Below are 23,542 nucleotides of genomic sequence, written 5' to 3'. Positions count from 1 at the left end.
TCCAAGTCCCAATTTAATCCAAAGCATAGGAAGGTCAATGGGTGTTTTCGAATATTAAGGAGATTTCTTGACCTTTATATAAACACGAGGGGATTTACTAGAGGTGGCACTATGGATAAATGGTTCATAATTTGTTTTAACTTAATGGATGGTGGATGAAATTTATCCAATCCATTTAGATCCATTTAATAAATGGATCTAAATGGATTATATAAAAACCAATTATCCATTTATAATCCATTTATATATTTTGGTTACTTTTTTTTTTTTTTTTGTATTACCAAGTAACTATACCCATTCCTGATCCTACCAAGTAAGAATTTCATGAAAATACTAAAGTATTTCCATGTAACTGTCATCTTATATGATCCAAGACAAAGAGGACAATCAAATGAACAATATTGCTGGTTGAACGATGTAATGTACAAGACTTATGCAGCAAGAGCCATTGTCCTTGAAGATTTCCATGCAAGCTCTAGCTTGAACAGCATCCAATCTCTTCCAAGAAGATCCCTCATCTTTGATATTGATTGTCTCTCCTTTAGGAGGAACAGATGAAGGAGCACCTTCATCAATGGCCTCGACTGCCTTCCTACTCACAATGCGGTATATTTGTGTCAGGACTTCAGCAAATGCATTTTCCACATTGGTTGCTTCCAGTGCAGATGTCTCCATGAAAAAAGAGGCTCTTCCTCTCTGCTAAAGCTTTACCATCCTCAGTTGAAACTGCTACAAGATGTCGAAGATCATATTTGTTTCCAATGAGCATAACTACAACATTAGGGTCAGTATGATCTCTCAATTCCCTCAACCACCTCTCAACATTCTCAAAGGTAGAACGTCTAGTGACATCATACACGAGTAAAGCACCAACAGCTCCTCTGTAGTAAGCACTGGTAATGGCATGGTACCTGCAGCGGGCAAAGGAAGCATATGAATGCAGAAGTTAAATGCTTTACAATTTATGTATGCAATTCCAACTACTTGTCATAATTCAGAAATGCATTACAGCTCAAGTACTTGATTTCAGCTAAATACTCCTTTAACTTCGGCATTGCAACTTAAAACGTGGATCCAATATCACAGCAAAACTCAAAACAAAACTGTAACACTCCCAATATTTGTTAAATTTATCATGCATTTTCATAGCCATTTGCACAAAATCATCATCTTGACTATGCATTTCTTCACAAATCAACTGCTGAATTTTCCAAACCCCATGAAAATATAAATTAGCAGTAGGATAATGAGATCCAGAAAACAATGTAGTGATATCATAAAACGGTTTTAAAAACAGAGATATGCGATGAACCTTTTTCCACTCTTCATCTGTTGGAAACCATTTATAATTTGGATCAACTAACTGCAATTCTTGAAATGTTCCTCGATGCTCCAAAGCAGATTCACACATAAGATATGTTGAATTCCATCTTATTGAAATATCTTGTCGAACTTTCTTTTTGCAATTGATAGAGACTCTAGCAATGCATTCAGCAAATTTGACTTTTCTTGCTTCACTTGACCGAACATACTTGACAGATTCCCGTATTTTTGAAAGAGGTTGCTCAACTATTTCTAAACCTGCTTTTACTATCAAGTTTAGAATGTGTGCTCCACAACGTACATGAAAGAATTCTCCATCACACACCAACGGACCAGCAATCTTCAAATGACGCTTCAAAACATTCACCAAAACATCATTGTAGGCTGCATTATCCATAGTCAATGAGAAAATTTTTTTTTCAATTCCCCATTCTCTGAGTAAATCCATTACCCCTGTTGCCAAAGAGACACCATTATGTGGTGGAGGAATATGACGGAAATTCAATATTCGTTTTTGGAGCACCCAATTTTCATCAATATAAGAGCCGTAAGTGCCAAGTAACCATCTGTAGTGGATGAACTCCATAGATCGAATGTCAAACATATTCTACTCTTCACATTCTCTAAGGCATGTTTAAGAGTTTCTTTTTCTCTCGAGTACATTCTCACAACATCTGCTTTGATTGTGTTTCTTGATACAGGTTTTGCCTCTTCACATAAGAAGTTATGCAGATCTTGAATGCCCTCATGTTCCACAAATTCAAAAGGATAATTGTGTTTTATAATGGCAACTGCAATTTTTTCACGATACATATGTTGATCCAAAGGAGCCCCAAAGCTTGTATTCTTTAACTCTCTCCACTTGCAAGATTCAAAATGCTTGAGCATATTAGATGTTCCAGAATTACCTTTTAATAAATATGTTTGTGCACACCATTTACACTTAATTTTTTTCCTTCCATCAGCAGTCACTGCTACAGTATCAAAACCATCCCAAGCAATTGATGTTTGCCTCCTAATTCGCTTGGCTGAACTTTCTCCAGTAGCCTCTCCACTTTCAGGTATAGAATCTGTTGATGAAACTCGCTCAACATTGTGCTCTTCTTCTCCTTCCATTTGAACAAGTACCTAATATTCATTGCACCAAAGAATAGAAAAAAAATTCAGATCTCATTAAGTGCAAAATGATAGCAAAAAAATACTAGTTAGAGGAAAGGATTAAGATAACATTAAGCATTTAGAAGTCCAGAAATCCCAAGCTTGCAATTTATCATGCATTACTTACTCTAAAAACTAAATTTTGATCAGTTTGCCAGATTTCGATGCATGCAATCATATGTCATGTCTTCTAATTAATGTTAGACATAACAACTCTAACTAAATTTCCTAATGTCCTCATCACAGTAATGAATTCAACTAGGAATAAGGACCTGGGAATTAGTTGTCTGCTATAACATGAATCATTCTAGAGAAAAATATTGTACAGAATCTCATTCCAGGTATCAGTGACTCCAGGGAAGCTCTCGTTGAAGTATCCATTTTATCTTGTAGTGCCAATTGACAAGTCCCTTCCCAACTTAGTTGGGATTTCTGAACCACAAATTCTGTGGTGCCAGGCTTGCACTCTAATCCTCCACAAGGAATCGTTGGGAAAAAGTAATGGGTTTGCTTCAAAGCCAACCGAATCTCACTTGTTTCAGCATTACAACCAAAAGACTTACAACTCCTAGTCATCACAGCAGCTAGCCACATGCAAATGAAATGCGATAACCCCAATAATTCAAGTTAATTAGCCAGCCCAAAAGCTTTGATTTAACAAATATTGATTGGAAACTCAACAACCTAGAACCAGAAACAGAGACAGACCCGTTCCCTCCTAATTATCAAACAATTTAAGCGCAAACGGAAAACAAAGACGAAGATATCAGCAAGAAAAGGATGAAGATTTACCTCCGATCACTTGCCCGCAAAATTCATCCTCACTCGATCTGGGATCCTGGGTTGGGTAAAATTTTAGGAGGATTCAGACAGAGAGGATGGATTTAGTTAAGTAGTGATTAGAACAGAGGGGAATGGGAGGCGATGGCCGTGAAGGAGGGAACGAAACCGGTGAAAACGAGGGAGCACGGGGACGGCATTTTCACACCCCAACGTTCTATTTTAGAATAGCTCATTTTTTAGTCATTTGCTGTCCGTTTCTTTTATTTGGTTTTCAAGTAAATGGATATATGTGGTTTTTGTGGATAATCCATATAAATCCATTTAATTTAATGGTTTTACTTTGATAAACCATTTAAAACCAATATTATAAATGGATAATCCAAATCCATTTAATTATGATTTATATGGATGGATAAATGGATTTCAATCCAAATTGCCACCTCTAAGATTTACTATATTCATCACAAAAACAAGATCTTAAAAAGGATCCCAATTTGAAAACCTGGACACATGTTAAAAACGGAGGACTTGTACCACTACTACCTGCATTCATCACCATTAATCCCAATTCATCCGCCTTGAGCTAGATTTCCTTTTTCTTTCATCAATCCATAATCATCAGTTCCATCTTTCACAAAAGAGTTCCCTTTTTCAATCCATCAGCCAAAAACAAATAAAAATAAAACCGACGGGAAACAGAGTGTTATGGTATTGAACCTAATTACAGCAATGGTGACAGATTTCTTGCAGCAGAAGTGAGCTAATCTCTTAGCAAGTTATTTGAATTGGAAATGGAGAACAAATAATGAACTCCAACTTCTCATTAATAGCGGGAAAAGATCAATTTCAGAAACAGAAACAATGGATACAGAATGAAGGGGAAAGAATGAAGGAAAAAGAGAAAATGGAGGGAATTTGGCAAAGCCAAATCACCTTTACAATCACTTGGAGAATTATGACAAAATCTGCCTATCATCCGGATTCCTTCATGCTTTTATGGACAATTCTGGACTAACTAACTTCTAAACAGACTAATAAGGTTATGACACGTGGAGTTCTAGAATTATCAGCTCCACTTGCGCATAACAGAAGCATAATTCTGTTAAACCAGAGGAAAGGCGTGGTTTCGAAACCACGCCTTTGTCTTCTTCAGGCTGATTGACCGCGCCTTCTTTGTAATCTTGGACACGCCTTCTTCACTCCATGACAGAGCCTTCCCCTAAAAGAAAATCTTGTCCTCAAGATTGGAATTGAGGGAACTGTTCCCTAATTTCTTCTGCAAATTCCCATGTTGCCTCTGCTGGATCTGTTCCCCACCAATGAATCAGCCATTGTCATTTGAAGGGTTAATCTTTTCTTCCGGTCCTGTTTCAGAATGAGCATCAGACTTCTGGATCTCAACCTTTTCATTAACCTGATTGGCTGATGAATTTTCTGAACTTTTCTCTGTACCCCCAACAGTATCGCTACCAGCATTTTGTCTATTGCCCACATCATTTGAACCTTCTCCATATGCTGAGCCCTCCTTCATATTTGAACTTGTATCGGATTTGTCATTGTTTGTTGCAGCATCCTTGTTCTCGGTTTGCTCCTCTTGAGTAGACTGCGCACCATCTCCCCCAGGAAGGACATCACCAACAGCATTTCTCTGGTTTTGATCAGCATCAGCCTTAGAATTGTCGCTAATGCTCTGCTGTTGATTAGCTTCCTTTGTTCCTTCTGTGGGATTGGAAGATTCCCCTGATTCCTGCTGTGTGGTCTCATTGCCGTTGCCTTGTTCTTGATTAGCTTCATGTGTTCCTTCTGCAGGATTGGAATCGTGACCTGATCCCTGCTGTGTGTTTTCACTGTCATTGCCTTCATCAGTCGCAACAGTTGATGGACTATTCTGTTCATTTGACTCACCTTCTTTTGCATTTGAACCTGATTCATTATCGTGTACCTTATTTGCCTCTGTCACATATTCACTGTTGCCTTCAGACTTGTCCTGGACCTTCTCAGTCGACTGTTCTTCCCCATTTACGTTTTCCTTATTTACTTTCTCAGTGTCTTTCATACCTTGAGCATCCTGAACCTCTTCACTCTGGGCATTCCCACCATTGGTGTTTTCCCGTGCAGCAGCTTCGTTTGTCGGCTCATTTGCTTGATGAACCTTCTCATCTGGTGATTCCTCAGATTTACCTTCTTTTGGTTCCTTCACTTCATGGTCTTCCTGTTTCTCTCTACCTTGATCTTCATTGCCTAATTGTTTCTTCTCTTCCTTTTCTGTTGCCTTGCTCTCATCGTTAACCTGCTCCTTCACCTCCTGCTCTTCACCTCCATCCAGGTCATTCTTATTTTCCCTGGTCTCTTCATTTTCCCCATTCTCTTCTTTTGCATCCTTTTCCTCATTACCTTTCTGCTCAGCTCCATTTTCTTGTGTGTCTTCATTAGCATTCTCATTGTTCTCCTCCTTCGTTTCATTCTCTTTTTCCGCGCCACCATTTTCTTTATTTTCTCCAGTCTCCTCACCACTTTGCTCTTCATCATGCTTTCCCCGGTCGTCTTCTCTAGTTTCCTCCTCTTCACCATTATTTTTATTTCCATCATTCTCTTTCTCTTGATTTTGCATCTCATTTCCCCCTTCACCCTCTGCATCTTTGTTCATTGCTATTTTAGTACTGCCCCCAGGATCAAATATCAAGTCATCAAGTGGTCTATTTGGTTGCGAAGGAACAATATTGACAGCACCATCCTTGCAGCTGACCGAAGACAAATTTCTGGGACAATGGAGCGGTGAAGCAGAGTTAAATATTTCCTTGTCTATAGAGCCTTGTTGCCAAGCTAGCTCCCCTATAAGCAATTCATAGCTAAGCCCTTGAGAGATAACACAATCGTTGTGAGCCAATCTATCAAACACTTGGTTTATAGCTTTTTCTTCTTGATAGTCCCTTGCTGATGTTTTATGTTGGTTCTCCTCTAAAAAATCCATTGGAGTCCTTTGGCACAATTCATCAAACATGTGGCTGACTACACTTTCATCCTTCAAGTTAGTGATTATATCATTGTGTTCAGCCTCCATAACCTCATTTTCTCTCATAAGCTGCTCTCCTTTTGGTAAATCAAGAGCAGAATCATGCTTCTCCATCACGGCTTCCTCGATTTTTGCTCGGACATATGCTTCATACATGATCTTGGGTGGATTCCTAAATCCCTTTAGCTTCATCCGGATATTCCAATGAAGCCCAAAGTTAAAACCATCAATAAAGTATTCTTCACTGAGTTCTGGTTTCAAAGCCAACATCTCGTTTCTCCACTCTTCAAATTCCTCATAGTACTCTGCTACGTTAGTTGTTTGTTTAGGCTTCTTATGCTCCACCAGGAAGTAATTCAGCATTTTAGAGATTTCTTCAAGGGTCTCCATATATATATATATATTTTTTGGTTGGTCGGAAAAGAGATGAAGATGGATAGGGAAGAAAGTGAATCAGAAGTGAAGGAAAAAAAATTAGGAGGAAAGATTTTTAATCAAGCAGCCAAACCCAGACGGATCGTAGCTGCTCTGATACCACTGTTATGGTATTGAACCTAATTACAGCAATGGTGACAGATTTCTTGCAGCAGAAGTGAGCTAATCTCTTAGCAAGTTATTTGAATTGGAAATGGAGAACAAATAATGAACTCCAACTTCTCATTAATAGCGGGAAAAGATCAATTTCAGAAACAGAAACAATGGATGCAGAATGAAGGGGAAAGAATGAAGGAAAAAGAGAAAATGGAGGGAATTTGGCAAAGCCAAATCACCTTTACAATCACTTGGAGAATTATGACAAAATCTGCCTATCATCCGGATTCCTTCATGCTTTTATGGACAATTCTGGACTAACTAACTTCTAAACAGACTAATAAGGTTATGACACGTGGAGTTCTAGAATTATCAGCTCCACTTGCGCATAACAGAAGTATAATTCTGTTAAACCAGAGGAAAGGCGTGGTTTCAAAACCACGCCTTTGTCTTCTTCAGGCTGATTGACCGCGCCTTCTTTGTAATCTTGGACACGCCTTCTTCACTCCATGACACAGAGGAGGAGCCGCTGCCACCGCTGGGTCGTCGGAGTTTGCCCATACCACCACGGTTATCAAGTCTTCGTTTAAAACGCCCTGTGAGCTAGTCTTTCCTTTCCAACTTTAACTTCAATTTGATATTTTCTGAAACCATCTTTTGCTAGTTTCTTCTTGAATTTTTTAATCTGGAGTTATTTGCAATTTTCATGGCTGAGTATACTCTTTGGCTTTTGTTGGACTGAAATCGTATTTTGATTACGATTTTTGGGTCTTTCTTTCGGTGAAATTGTAAGAGATCTTTAGAATTGTCGTATGCCCATCTACTGTTTGAAGAGATCTTTCACTATTTTTTTATTTGTGTTTTAAAGATCAAAAGTTACTTTTCAGTGACTCGGTATATTTAAATCCAATATCAAGTGGCAATTCAAAATTTTTCAAAAACCCTTTTTCTAGGCTTTAGCAGGCCTAAATTTGTGGTTTTGTTAAGTTTTATTGTGTGTCTTTTTTTATTTTTATTTTTATTTTAAAAAAACCCAAAAAATCATTTTAACCAAAACTCTGAAGTATCTATCTTTTTATTTTAAAAAAATGCGTGGGGACAGCTTCAACCATTAGAACCATGTGAAAGCTTTTGTACTTGTACCGTTTAGGTTCTAGCTTTTGCTTGCTTCCATGTTATTTTGCTTATTCTTCCTATCGGTCCTTTTTCTCAATTTTGGATATTAATTTCTTCTTATGCATCAATTTTATTAAAAAATAGAAATTATAAAAAATATTTTTACTAAGCACAAACTTTTTAGTTTACAAAATTCGATAATAATTAGATATATTAGATGGAAAAATAAAAGTATATATGTATTTGAACCTCAAAAGAAACCATCCAAATTAACTAATTGGCATCTGTTACTATTAATGATTCAAGATTTCAGTGAACTCAAGACCAATCAAAATATGGCACTTAATAAGAATTTCGTGATAAATCTTACTTGAGTAGGAGATGCTTGGCATTAATTTTGTATATCTCCATGTCCTTTACAAAATTGGGGAAATACTTTATCATCGTGGCGTAGATTTTATTCGGTTGGGAGAGCATTCTCATCCAAAAGTGCATGTTTTTGTGGGGATATAAGACAATTAAGCATAACAGAGTACCCATTGGTACGCATTGCACGAGTCCTTGGGTACTCTGCCTGTTTCGCAGTTTGTTTGCAGAGCTGTTGCTCGAACAATTGCATTTACATATTGGAGTTCTTTTTACCTACGAATGAAAAACACTATGGGAATCCTAGGACATTGTTGAACAGCCTAATGGAGACATTGAAAGAACACCTCGGAAGTTCTTTCAAGATTGCTTCAGGACAAGAATTGGGGCAGAAATTGTCCGTTGAAGTTATAAAGATCTCTACAGAGGATGAATTTGATTCAAATCTGCAGTACTACTGGTATCGAATCTACACCTAGACTTGGGGAAGTACAAGGAGGAGAAGGAATGAATGGTGTCCATGGACAGCAGAGTGAGATTGTTGGATCTCCACCTAGACCACAGCACACGCAGGGCTTTGACAACGTATCATATCAAGAATTAACGGCAGGAGTTGATGCTGCGAACAATTCTATGAATGGTATTTATGAACAGCAAAATGGAATTGTTGAAAGCCCACCTAGACAGGAGCTCCCGCAGAACATAGAAAGCATAGCGCATGGTGAACCAATTACGGAAATCGATGTGGCAAATCCTGAAAGAGGTGGTGCTGGTATAGAACAGAATGGCAACAAAGTGATTAATATAAACATGCAAAAGTCAAGTTATACTTTAAAAAGCGAACTTGGAATTACTCTTGAGGTTCTTGAACAAAATTCTTCGAGGAATCTTGAGGATGCTGCAAAAGTTCTTGGAGGTAATTCTTAACTGAAGCTCTTCTCTAGATTAGATTTGAATTCCAATTTGGTTAACATGTGTTGATTTGCTTCTTCTCTGTATCTGTTTTGAAATATTAAAGGCGTTCTCTTTTTTTGTATTTGCAGTTAGTCGATCTACATTGAAGCGTATATGTAGGGAGTATGGTATTCGTAGATAGCCACCTCGTAAAGCAAGAAAGGTCAATCCAATCTTTGTCGAGCAAAGAGTTGTCCAACATTCTACTGAAAGTATTGAAGAACACCACCGGCCAGATGCAACAAGGCTAGAAGATGATAGTAGCATTTGGGAGGAAATTCTAAAATTATCAACAACAAGGCTTGAAGATGAAAGTAGCATTTGGGAGAAAATTGATAAATTCTTAGATATTTAGTATAAAGCACCAAGGAGCTCTTGGCAGAGGATGGTCGTCCTCCTCCTGCACGTGGCTTGCACGTGTGTTTTCTTTATAAATTTAATCAAGAAGTTGCTTTGACTAATCAAGAAGTCGCTTTGAGATGAATTTCCTTTTTTGAGATGAAGCAGTATTACACCTCGTAATCCAGCAGAGAATTGCATGCAGCGAGAAGCTCCTTTTATATACCTTGGGACCAAGAACAAATCAAATTGTATTTAAATAAAAAATATTAAAACTGAAGGGTAATGTTTCCAGATTAACTCAAGGGTGAGATTCCAAGGGAGGGCAAATCACTGTATTTATATGATATAAAAAGAGTCGCTGTATTTATATATACAAAAAAAAAAATGAAGACTCAATGACAATGCTTGCAGATTACCTCCAGGACAAGGAGGATCAAACTCTAGGGGAGAACAAGCTACTGTATTTATATTACAAAATAGTTTAAAAAATCAGGATAATGGTTCCAGATTGGCTTAACAAGGGGAGATTTGCATGGGTTAAAAAGCTCCCTTTTTGTGGCTTGGAACCACCAAGAAATGAGTGTGTTCATATAAAAAGCATAAAGCTTAAAAAGCTCCCTCATGCTTGACTCGACGTGCCAAGTCAGCCTTCAAGTAAACCATTATGTTTGGACAGTAGTTGATGCATGTTCTCAAATTACTTAAATTTCAATTTTTTTCGTTGTTATAGAATTAAATGTGATGAATTTCTTTTGTTCTATTGTAAAATTGAGAAAAACCAAAGCAAATGATGTCTAGACTTGATAATGAATGTCAATAGCCACCCTGCATTAAATTCTTGACTCCGCCACTGACTATAAACATTGCAAAATTTGTCCTTGAAAGATGGTTACTGGAAGTTCAAATCAGCTAATTCAGCTGACTATCTTGTACTTTTCTATTTGAGGGGAAATGTCAAACAAGTTGGGGGTTGACAAACCGCAGATGTAGGCAAAGTTGCTCAAATAATAGCAGGGCATATCCGGATGCAGATAAAGTTCTGTGGGTATTCACTCTACATCACAGAAACATTACAAGCAACGGCACGAGCTGTCATAAAAGACAGCCTCCAGCACATGCACATCCGGTACCAACAGAATTCAAAGTCATAGAACCTAAAAAGGATCAGGCAAGAACGAAGCAAGCCACTGAGCAACGAGGATTGCCTCGCGATCTTTTTGCAAATTTTGAATGATGAGAAAAATCTTTTTTTTTTTTTTTAAATACCTTTCCAACCAACCCGGACTTTTTCCTTTGCGTTAGTGACATTTGTAGTATGTGACGTTTGGAATTTGTGATTTGACGAAGTACTTAAAGTTAACAAAGCATTAACTGTTGAGAAGAATCCAATCAGGAGAGACCGATATATTTTCAAGAATTAAAAAAAAATTAGATACATACATACATACACGTGTATATATATATATATGAGGGACCAAAAACAAAAGGGATCAAATATGATATGAATATTGTACTTTTTTGATATAATATTAAATATTACTACACTACATAGTATGCACCTAAACCTGCAGTTGGATCAGTTTGTAAATAAAATTTTAAATGTACAAATACGACTCAAAATGTATAAATAAGATATGAAAATATATAAAAATTGGTTTTGAAAGATGCAATATAAGATTTGAAACATACAAATGGATTTTTGACAATCAAAACAAAGTGACGAACTATGATCTGCTGCCGGATCCTGGCTTGACCCGAGCCTGATCCATTGTTAGATCATGTCCAGAGAGGTCCAAGTTTTTCTAGTTTTACATTGAGATTTGGATTTGACCTTGATCACTTAGGTCTCCGGCTTTCTTAGTGTATCAGATCTAGTTCTGTGCACTAATGGATTTGGGGCTGGATCCTTGAAAGAGTCAAAATTTTTGAAGAAATGTTTTGACATTCAACTTTTAACAAGTCAAATTGAGCCGAATACTTGGTGTTCAGGCTCAATTCGCATATTCTATGAACAAGGTTCAAGTTCAGTTTGAATATTAATGAATATCAAATATTGTTCGAATTCAATTCGTTTATTTGTACAAATATTTAAGTTCGAGTTCGAGCTCTGCTCGTTAAACTAGACGATCCAAATTTGAGCTGGATTTGATTTTGAAGACAATTTAATTATATTTTTAATAAATAATAAATTATTTAGAATAAGTTTAATTGCATTTAGTATTTTTAAAAAATAAATAATGCTAATTTATGTATAATTACTTTTTAATAAAATATAATATAAATATAATAATATTAAATGCATTTTTATTTATGTATATGTTCACGAACTATTCGAATAGTTCACAAACAGGCTCATGTTTGACTTGAGTATTAAAGGAGCGTAATATTATGTTCGAATTCAATTCATTTATTAAATGATCGTGCTTTTTTCAAATTCGAATGAGACAAACATGAATGACAGGTGCCGAACCTGTACAATAATAATAAATAAAACCTAACTACCACCAAAAGCAGTCAATAATCAATTCTAGTACTGGAGCAGGGACCCTAGGTGTGCAATGGGTTATTTGATTCACCCTGTTCCCGAAGAGTTTGCTTAATCCAATATACCAGAAATAATTATCTGACTGAATTCACTAATTAGCAGATAGTGGCAAGCAGGGTCGTCTCCTCAGGGACTGGAGAAAAATTTATTTCCTTCGAGTCAAGATAAATGGGGGGTTTTTAGAATTGAATGCTAACTAAATGAATTAAATGCAGAAAATAATTAATTAAGAGAAATAATTGGGAAACTCTAGCCAAGGGTATACTTCAGAAATGGTTCATGCACTGATCATCGATTCATAGGTAATTCCACATTTATTAATAGATTGGTTATTGTTGTCATGCACGCGATAAACAACCAACCTTTCTTTAATTTCTCGATAGTTAAAGTACGACCGTTAACTATTTCTCTAACCCGGAAACAACCCTAGGTACGACCGTAGGGTTTAATTTATAGATTGTATTAATAATTAAAAAGGTCCAATCCTAACTAACAAACACGCTACGAGGGTTTGTTTAAGTTAGATCGTATGTTTCCCTGACATAAACCCAATTACGCCAGTTGCAACTGGGATAGAGATAATCGAACAATTACGGATTCAATTACCCTAAATAGCACAATAGCCTATGTGAATAATTAATTATTGTGCACTAATCAATCATATACAAGAGCTATAACAATTAAAAACAGGAAACATATGAATACCAATAAATGAGGAAGCAATTAAAATAAATTCGATCTCACAGTAATTGCAGAACCAAATCTTCAGTTGTCCCCTTGACTAGAATTACGAAGTTAGTTCTCCATTAATGGAGAACAAGCCATGTAAAAATCTGTTTGAAGCTTCCCAATTGTTTCTCCCAAAAATCGGTAAAAAGGAAAAGTACAAAGACAAGTCACGGCGCTCTCTCCATTCCTATTTTGTAGCTTCTTAACAAAACTCCTACCAAATGTGTTGCTGGCCGAACTCTTCATCATGCGGGATCCGGCTTGCTTTTCCTATTTTCTCGTAATTGATTGGTAATCTAACACCAATCCAATTCCTAAAAGGATTCCTATCACAATTTAATTTCCTAAAAACTCTCCCAATCACTTGAGAATGATCCCGCGAAATTCGGAAGGTCTTGATAGCTATCAAATTAGGAAATTGATTCGGATTTGGAGATTGCCCAATATCAATCCCGACTTTCCAGTTTTGAGCAGTGAACTTAGACGCGCCCATGTGCAATCATCAGATGTTTTTCACTAGAAAATCTTCATTTAAGCACTTTTCATTCCCGCTCCTGAAATAAGCACAAAATACCAAATATAAGTAGAATTTATCAAATAAGAAGATATTTGGCAAAAATCAAAGGAAAAATAATTATAAATTTAGTAACAAATTATAACCTATCAATGAATATGTTCGCAAATCGCTTGGTTTGTTAAAAGCTTTGTTTTGAAAACTTTTCATGCTCCAAAGGTGGTTATTTGAAAGCTAATGGTGCGCAAAACAAATGAGGCTGTGTCTGATTATGTGGTCATAGAAAAACACTTTTCCTACAAAAATAATTAAGTCTCATTGAATTAAACTATCTTTTGTACTTGATTAATTCTAAGTGAGAACAATTAGATTATGCTATCTACTTTTTTCTACTTGTTCTATTCTAGGGGTAAATTGCCACAAGTCATAAGCAAACAACTAAATGCACTATGAGCAATTAAAACTTTAAGAACAGTAGTGTTTTCACGTCGCATTAATTTATCATTTCTTCCCTTTTTACCTTGTGAAACAGTCTTCAATGTTATATACATGCATGCACATATATACATATATATAAATATATGTATATACGTATATGTATATATACACACACAAAGACACATATATATATAAATATACACACACACAAAAACTTACTAGCAACCACTATGCAAATTCAAAGAGAAAATGGCCATTACTTAAGAGAAGGTAAAAAAATTGGTCCAATCCATTTTAGGTTCACGAATCCTCTTCTTTAAACAAAAACGAAAAGAAAAAAAAACCCAAGAAAATTTTACCTAATTTTCTATTTTTGACTATAAAATAAATATGACTTATCTCATGCAAATTCTTATAAAGCCAAGCAAAAAAATTAGACAAAAACTTATTGCTAATACACAAAACCAATAAAGTAAATGTTTGATTTATCTAAGAAGTGTCAATGGACATTCATTGAGAGGGATTTTCAGAAAAAAGTGAAATAAAAATTAAAAAGAATTTCCTTTTAGAAAAAGGTAACAATAAATGCAAATATGTGTACATAATAGAAGCCAATAATAACACAAGATAACATGAAATATGTATTGTACATCTAAGAACCGATGATAACAGGTAAGAAGTGGTGATTGGCTACGTAGTTCTATCATTTGGTGGCAAAAAATCCATTTAAAATATATCCATGAAAATAAATATGTATGATGCCCTTTCTTACGGTTCTTCCACTTCTAGTCTTTATGGTAAATGTAAATGAAAGCGACGGGAAACTCCTCATCAGTCATGTACATAAACTTTGCAAGTGATTAAATCTGGCAAATAAACTTAAAATCCAACCACTCGTCCAATCCACCCACTAATTTTTAAAGGTTACGTTGAGTTAGTTGGTAATGGGTTTTGATTGGTTGGATTAAGAAAATTCATATTATTTATTAGATGGGTTGGGTATCTTTTCTTAAGGACCCATTACCCAACTTGTATGTAAAAAAAATTCAAAACAATAAAGTAAAGCAAAGCAAATGATGCTAATCTTCTTTTGACGCTTAGTTCTTCTTCTTCTCCACTCAGGGTTCTTTTTCGTTCCTTTTTATTCCCCTTTCGGCTCTTGCTTTTGATTGCTTCCATGTTGTTTCGCTTACAAAACTCTTCGCGTTACTCCCTTTTCTGTAGTCATCCGTTGACTTAAAAAAATGTACAGTAACCCCATTCAGAACAGTGTGTGAAGGCTCCTAATCAGTTTGGGCCATTGAACATTTTAGACCACTGCATATTGGTTCTATCTTTTGCGTGCTTCCATGTTATTTCGCCTTTTTTTTGTTTTTAAATTCTTTTAGTCGGTCTGTCCTTTTTCTTAAAACCTACAAATTGCTCTCTAAAACCAAGTTTATGTGCAAAGCAAAAAGATAATAATGCCCTCATTATAAGGATAGTGTCTAATATTAATCTTTTTTCATTTTTTTTCTTTATTCTTCTCCTTTTCTTTATTATTTTTACATCTTTTAAATAAAAAAGAAATAGAAATTACTATTTGAATTCTCACGATGTTTTAGGATAACTAAAACAGGATCGATCCAGGAGATATAGCAGTTTTCTCCTGTACAAAACTACAAATGGCTCAAACTTCTCCGTCCCCTCCTTTTTCTACGGAAGGTTTGGGGCCTTGTGAACTATCATACTCCCATTCATTTGACAATCACCAGTGGGTTTTCTGGAGCACATGCGGCAATGACAAAGGACGCTGCGGGAAGCCTCATCATCTCTCAGCCAGTAAGTGTGGAGTTCTTTCAATATAATCTCTCATATATATCTAATATGTATGTATGTATATGTTTGTGGATATTTTTGTTGGACTATTTATCGCAATTAAATTTGTCATAGCTATATATAGTCTGACTCTGATAAAATTCCTCCTGTGGAATAAATTCCACCAATTTAGAAGAGAAAAAAAAATTCTAGAAAAAAAAATTAGTTTGATGAGAATGATAAAACTATATATATATATTTTTTATACTAGCAAACAGTTCATATACACTAGCAAGCACCCTTTAATATTTTTTATACTGACTTTCCTATTGCAGCTGCTGACGGTGCCGTGATTAAGGACGACATCAAATACTGTCTACAATTTGTTATGGAAACAATAATGTGGTGTCAGTGTCTAGTTCAGTTTTGGGGTTTAGTGAAGACTGGGGACAAAACGTATCTGACAACTTGTGACCTGCCTTTTGCTCTCCAATACTACCCCTTCAATGGTTCCCCTGTGACCAGCCTTTTGAAACTATGTGAATATAGGAAGCACTGCCTGGAGTACTTAATACCCGTCGATGAAGATGATGATGGTGATGAAGTCCAGCTTATAATTGGTCCCCCTGGTCGGGTGTTCCGCAGTGGGTTGCCTGAATATGCATGGAATGTGGGTGAGTACACTAGCAGAGAGTATCCTCAACGTGATTATGCAGTCGGCCGTGTCATGAGATACTGGACGTTGCCAATCTATCATCATCCTACTCGGCACCTCCCCATTGGTGTACTGGAAATTGTATCACCATCTGATTTTGTCGGATTACCTCGATATCGGGTTCTGGAGAATCTTCAGGTTGGACTTTTCTGTTTTGAAGTTGCTTAGTTACTTTCCTCCTGTTGACGTTGGGGATCTGGTGGCGGTGTTTATGATTTATGAGTTATAATAATTAGTATAATTTTTATCAATAAATTAGATAATCCATATGAGATGGGTGCAGACTCAATCCCTTATACAAAAAAGAGGAACTTAGAGGACGAAACCCAGGCCGTAACTAATTCATTTATTATTTGAACTAGGTAATGGATAGAGGGGGTAATTTATATCATAACCAACCATTGTCTCCTTGTGTGTTATATAGTGCAAGATTTTGTGGTAGCATAAAATTCATGATTTAAGTTTTTAGTAAACTCAAGACGAAACAAAATTCGGCACTTTAATAAGAATTTGGGGATAGATCGTGGTTTCTAGTTGTTAGGTGGTAGTAGGAGAGGTGTTTTTATAAATTAATCCAATTTTTTAACTGCTTATTACTCCGAAAACTATGGTGACTGTCACTCTAATATTAATCTTCTCTTGTAACCTTATTTTTTAAGCGAAAGAAGTTGTTTCTAAAAAATTTATGGCCTTTAAAGGAGGCTTTGGCTTTCCGGAACTTCTATACCAAAATTAGCTGAGAAAACATATAAAGAACTTATTTTATTGGTTTTTTTTTTGGGTGGGTGCAATTTCGTTGTTGTCAAACGGTCTTTAAAAGCCAAAGAAAACACTTTGAAACTTGTAAATAACACTTTAATTTATTTATGGCGCATGTATAATGTGTTTGCCAGAATCTACTACTGGTGGTGAATCTGACAACTACTTGTGTAAGCCTCCTCACGGAAGTAAATTCATGTGAGTACCTCTAAGTATTTTTTTTCCCCTCCTTTTATACTGCATAATCTTTGGCTGATGCTTTAGGCTATTCATTCCATGCTAATATTTTTAAGCCATTCCTCTACAGGTCAACGTGGAGAAATTGCTATAATTGATGAAGCATCGAGCAAGGTGAGGAAAATATGTGGACTGGGTTATGGCGTTACTAAAACTTGGACTATTTCTGGAGAAAAACTAAGTTCTCATGGTGGCGTAGATTTTATTCAGAAGGGACAAGGGGTAGTTGGAAAAGCATTTTCATCCAAAAGTGCATGCTTTTGTAGGGATATAAGACAATTAAGCATAACAGAGTACCCGTTGGTACCCAATGCACGATACTGGAAGAGCTCTACCTGTTTTGCAGTTTGTTTGCAGAGCTCTTGCTCGAACAATTGCATTTATGTACTAGAGTTCTTTATACCTACGTATGAAAAACACTCCTTTGGGGATCTTAGGACATTGTTGAACAGCCTAATGGAGTCACTGAAAGAACGCCTCGGAAGTTCTTTTAAGATTGCTTCAGGACAAGAATTGGGAAAGAAATTGGCCGTTGAGGTTATAAAGGTCTCTCCAGAGGATGAATTTGATTCTTTTGAAATCTGCAGTACTACTGGTATCGAATCTACTCCTAGGCTTGGAGAAGTACAAGGAGGAGAAGGAATGATGCAACTTGATTTCTCGTCTCAACAAGTTGATGCTGCAAATGGTTCTATGAATGGTATCCATGAACAACAGAATGGAAGTGTTGGATCTACACCTAGGCTTGCAAAAGCACAAGGAGGAGAAGGAATGATGCAACTTGATTTCTCATCTCAGCAAGTTGATACTGCAAATGCTTGTATAAATGGTGTCCATGGACAGCAGAATGGGATTGTTGGATCTCCACCTAGACGAGAGCCCACACAGGACTTTATCAACATATCATATCAAGAATTAAATCTTGCAGGAGTTGATGTTGCGCACAATTCTATGGATGGTATTTATGAACAGCAAAATGGAATTGTCGGATCTACAACTGGACAGGAGCTCGTGCAAAACATGGTCAGCATAGCACATGATGAACCAATTGTGGAGGATCCTGAAAGAGATGATGCTATTATAGAACAGAGTAGCAATGAAGTTACTAATTTAAAAATGCAAGAGCCTAGTTGTACTTTAAAAAGCGACCTTGGAATTACTCGTGAGGTTCTTGAACAAAATTCTATGCGGAAACTTGAAGATGCTGCAAAAAATATTGGAGGTAACTTTTAACTATAGCACTTCTCTAGATTAGAATTGAATTCAAATGTTGGTTAATGCATGTTGATTTAATCTGGATCTGTTTGGAAATATCTAGTTTACACATTGTATAGGCTTGTTCCTTCACTGTAGTTTTCCATTCTAAAATTTGCAGTCAGTCGATCTACATTGAAACGTATATGTAGAGAGTATGGTATTGGCAGATGGCCCCCTCGTAAAGAAAGAAAGGTTAACCAAGTCTTTGCTAAACAAAAAGTTGTTCAACCCGCTACTGAATATATTGAAGAAAACCACCAGTCAGATGCAACAAGGCTAGAAGATGATATCAGCATGTGGGTGATCAAGGCAAAATATCAAGAGGACAAGATAAAATTTGAACTTTCATCTTCTGCCCATAAAATTGATCTGGAGAAGAACATTGCACAACGATTCAAACTATCCCTTGGAAGTTTTAAAATTAAGTATCAGGATGAACTTAATGACTGGATTTTGGTAACCTGTGATACAGATCTGAGTTTTTGTATGAAAACACTAAGCAAACTAGGTAGGACAACAATCGAAATGTTGGTCAGTTGATCAGCATCTGTGAACCTTTGTACAATTAATTTGTTTGTTAATATTGGTGCTCTAGTACGACAAGCTTTACTGTGGTCATTAAGCAGCTTATAGGTTGTCCCATAAGTTACTCAATATACAATTAAATCTTGTCAACTAGATGACCAAAAGTCTAGTTGGTAGAATGATACTAAGTCAGAATTTTATTTGTTGTAGCCCATGTTTGTATCCCTCATTCCTCTCTCTCATTTTCAATTCCCACTTCTCGCTTTCCATGACGGCACAACTATGGTGTCTCTTGTTTTATCACCTTCTGCAAATGGTATTAATAAACATAATATAACCTAAAGTAACTCAGTTCCACTGAGCTTGCAATTTCATGTTATACAAAAAAAAAAAAAAAAAAAAGAGACTTTTACTCTGCTGAAAAATTTTCAACTCATCACTTCCACAAACCCAAGAAGATATAGAACTAGGCTTGACTGATGGGGTGTATGGGGAGAGAAAGAGAGCATTAATATTGGAACCCAATTATTCATGGAACCTACAAAAGGATAAAGGAAGAAAGACTCGTTAGCATCTAAAAAGCCAGACAGTTTGGAGCTGAAAACCTAAAAATTCAAAGTGGTTAGGGATTGATGAGAAAAAGAGGAGGGTCTAAGGGTGGTTTTGGGATGGGGGGATAGGTAGGAGGGAAACCAGGCATGTGGGCCAAAGATGATTATTGAAGTGAAGCATGGAGCTATGCAATAAGCAATCAGGCACATGAAAGTAATGGTGCTGAGGGAGCGAATGGCGCTGGGGGATGTTTTGGCGATAGTGATACTCGATTTGGTGATATTTGTTGTACAGCTTGGGAAGGAGAGAAGTGTGAGATAAGAGTAGGGGAAAGGAATGCGAGAGATATAAGTTGGTACAAAAGATGAAACTCCAACTTGACATTATTTTGCCAACTAAACTCTTGAATTTCAAGATAAATTACGTATAACACTCCAGTGATTTTATATAATACCAAATGACCCTCCTAAGGATTCAAAATAGCCACGTTACCCTTATGATTTTATATAAAATAAAAAGTTGACAGAATGCACAATTAGTTACGGTATTTATACCAAACGTACTCTAAAAGTATGTGTGATAAAATCTTAATCTCTATATAATCCCTTTATGATTTATATAAATATCTACTTTACCCCTTTATGATTTTTGCATTTATCCAAATAATTCTCTTATACTTTTATATAAGATAGCTAAGTCCTCAATTGATTTAGTATTTAAGTAAATGCATTATTGGTATTTCAATTAGTGGCGTTACATATTGTATTTTTCGTCCAATATCACTTTACATAAAATTATAGAAGGGTGAGGTGGATATTTTAAAACGTTAAAGGGGTCATGTGATAATAGATGAAACTAAAGAAGATTTATATATAATTTACCCTGAATTTAATTACAATATTTAATTGACCGTTGAGGTTATAGGAAAATTCACAAGTTGCTCAATGACAATAGTAAAAATTGCCGCTCTAGCATTATGATATTTTCAGCCAGTACTGTGTCCATGAGGTAGCTAGTGTGCTCTGCAGCAAAGCATGCCAATACTTAGTCCTACTTTGCTTCGATGTAGCTACATGTTTTAGTTTCATTGACCGGATAAATATGGTAGGTGATGAAGATGTTTTTGTCCGCTTCAGATCATCTGTCCCAAATTTTTTTCTATATCCTATCTGTCCCTTTTTTGTTTAACTACCATGTGTATTGTATTATTAGACTTATCCTCCAATAGAATTCTAAGAGCTATTAATTGTTGGACTTATCTACAAGAGAATCTTAAGAGTTATTAATCAATACACATGATAATTAAACATAGACAAGACAAACGGAATCGAAACAAAATTTGAAATAGACAATTTTAAGTGTAATTAAATAAGAACAGGATAGATAATTTCAAGCAGTTTTCGTCTCCCACACTTAATGATCTCAGTGCCTTGCGCCCGCTATCTCGGACTTCAGTTACTTTGGGTAAAACAAGACAATTTTGATCCAAATGGTACATATAAAAAAATTAACCCAAGCTGTAGCAGCTAAATTATTATTTTTATTACACTTGCCCCCTGTTTTTTTTTTGCAACAGGAGAAGTGTGAGATTTAAGAAGTGAAAAAAGAGAAGGAGAATTGGAATCCAAGATTTCTAAGGCACAAGCCCTCAACTTTAACCACTAAACCAAAACTTCATTGGCGCCTCAACTGCCTCATTAGTCAATTAATCATTACTTTTGGATGGCAGTTGCCTCGTTCTCAAATTTCTTAAATTTCAAATTTTGTTTTGTAGAAACAAGTACAATTAATTTCTTTCGTTCTAATGCATCAAGGATAATTAAGGAGGCGCTTGGTTCAAGCCTAAACAATGCATGCTTTTGGTTGCTTTTGGCCGACTAAAAGTATGAACTTCACATATACATATACAAGTAAACTCCTTTCTAGAAGGCAAATATTAATATTGTTATTTACAATTCAGGACCGTTATTAGGGGTTCCTTTGTAACTATTTTTATCATGTATTGGTTTATTTTCTCTTCAAAAAAAGAAGCAAAATGATGGCCCCTTTTTCCCGAGGAAACCACAAATAAATGTACATCTCGTGCCATTTATTCACCCGAAAATACGGTTTTTAGTTTTAAAGGAAAATTGACAAGTTTCTTCTTTTTCACTTTTTTTTTACATTGTTTTTGTTAAACTGATTTTAGTTATAAGGGGCAATTTTAGCATGGTTCATCTCTACTTCCTAGGTCAATTATAATTGAGCCCATCATGCTCGAACTCAAAGGCCACCACCAAGTCCTTACGGCTTGATGGAGTAAGAGATTAAGGGTTTAACCCTTATCTCCCATCAGTTGTCACAATATTTGATTTCTCTTAAAATCGCATCTGTCTGATTCGATAGTGGTTCAGTCTCCATCGATCTCCTATAAGCTCAATTAGGCCTTCTAACTTAGGTTATGATAGAGTATGATAATATAGATAAAGTGACGAAAAAAATGGTCAAACATTCATATTTGTTTCTTTCAATTTATGTGGATTTCCTAATCATATTGATATTGAATAATATTAGGAACATTATAAGTATCAAAATTACAACTTTTAGTTCAATTGACCCGCATGTTAAGAATTGTTTCCGGTCAAATCATCGCCATCCCAAATACAAAAAGCAAAATGTGCCAATTAGGTTCTGAATTAATTATCCTTCGGTGACGGAAGGGGATTGATGGAAATAAAGGAGCCCACTTGCATTATGAAAAAGTTTTATTTATCTCGCCTTTTCTCTTTTTTGGTCAAGATAACAGCCTGGAAGAGCTTTTTTTTTTTAAAGGGAAAATGGCCAAATTTATCCCTAAATTTTTTGTTAATGTCAATTTAATCCCTGACTTTTGTTTTCGGCCAATTTAATCCCTAAACTTATATTATGGTTTCAATTAAGGATCTCTACGGTCGCGCCATCACGAAAAATAGATCAAACTCCTAATTTATCAACTAAACAGGGGTATTTTAGGGACTTTTGATATGTCCTCCTTGCACTATCAATCTCCACCACCTGCCACCTACCTCCTCCTTCTTTCACCCCTTCTTCTCCCACCTCTTTTGCTCCTCTCTCTGTTATGTCAGTCATCTCTATAAATTTTGCAACTAAGAATCGATCAGGAACAAGATGCGATACTTTGACTTCTGGGACAGAGAAGGGTGCTTAAGAGGAGCCAATGATGGAGAGAGGGTAGAGTTTGGGAGGGATTTGAGGGCCTAGATATTCCAAAAACTAAGCAAAGAGACTCCCTTGGATTGGGTGAAGCCGAAACCATATGATGCCCCAAATCTAGATGTTGGGTTAGTATCGGATCTGTTCTAGTGAAGATCTAGACATGATGAAGTATGCTGTTTTTTTGGTAATCATTAGTAATGATTTTGTTGATTAAGGTGGATCTAATCCAGTGATTCTCTACATACAAGTAGTAGTAGTAATTTGAGTTTTGTAAGCACTATATTATCAAAATCAAATATAGGAGCAGTACCAAAAATGGTGGATTGGATGGAGAGTGAAGAGTAAATTCTCTTTTTTTTTTAATTCATTTTTATCCTCCGTCCACGGAAGAAAAAGGGCATGTTCATAGTTAGCAAGAACATTCCGGCAAAATTCAAAAATCAAATTACAAAACAACATGATATATGTAAAAACTGGAGGACTACTGGAGGCATGATTTGATGTATCACTTATACCCAAAGCTACGAAAAACTTTATTTCAATGTATCCATATTATTTTTGCAGTGTACAAGTTCAGCAAGGCCAAAATTTCCCAAGAAACTAACAAGGATTTCATGGCTTCGCCTAACACTCATCATCCACCACAACAAAAGTCATTTTGATGGCTGCTTGGGATAATCCTTTGATTCCTGC

The 23,542-nt window shown here is 36.0% G+C and overlaps 2 protein-coding genes and 1 pseudogene across 2 annotated transcripts; 1 reads left to right on the top strand and 2 right to left on the bottom strand.

Annotated features, from left to right (window-relative positions):
- Positions 1 to 280: 280 nt before the first annotated feature.
- Positions 281 to 946, bottom strand: LOC113774280 (annotated as a pseudogene).
- A 3,642-nt stretch (positions 947 to 4,588) lies between these two features.
- LOC113774278 (uncharacterized protein DDB_G0290685-like) lies at positions 4,589 to 6,640 on the bottom strand. Its single transcript, XM_027318832.1, has one exon. The coding sequence runs from the start codon at positions 6,638 to 6,640 to the stop codon at positions 4,589 to 4,591; it is 2,052 nt and encodes a 683-aa protein (XP_027174633.1).
- Positions 6,641 to 16,009: 9,369 nt separating this feature from the next.
- Positions 16,010 to 19,117, top strand: LOC113774277 (protein NLP7-like). Its single transcript, XM_027318831.1, has 4 exons — positions 16,010 to 16,462; positions 17,218 to 17,281; positions 17,391 to 18,542; positions 18,696 to 19,117. The coding sequence occupies exons 1-4, from the start codon at positions 16,010 to 16,012 to the stop codon at positions 19,115 to 19,117; spliced, it is 2,091 nt and encodes a 696-aa protein (XP_027174632.1).
- The last annotated feature ends 4,425 nt before the right edge of the window (positions 19,118 to 23,542 follow it).

The sequence above is a fragment of the Coffea eugenioides genome, chromosome 6 (assembly GCF_003713205.1).
Source record: "Coffea eugenioides isolate CCC68of chromosome 6, Ceug_1.0, whole genome shotgun sequence".
NCBI classification, from domain to species: domain Eukaryota; kingdom Viridiplantae; phylum Streptophyta; class Magnoliopsida; order Gentianales; family Rubiaceae; genus Coffea; species Coffea eugenioides.
This window is presented reverse-complemented; position numbering and strand designations above follow the sequence as displayed.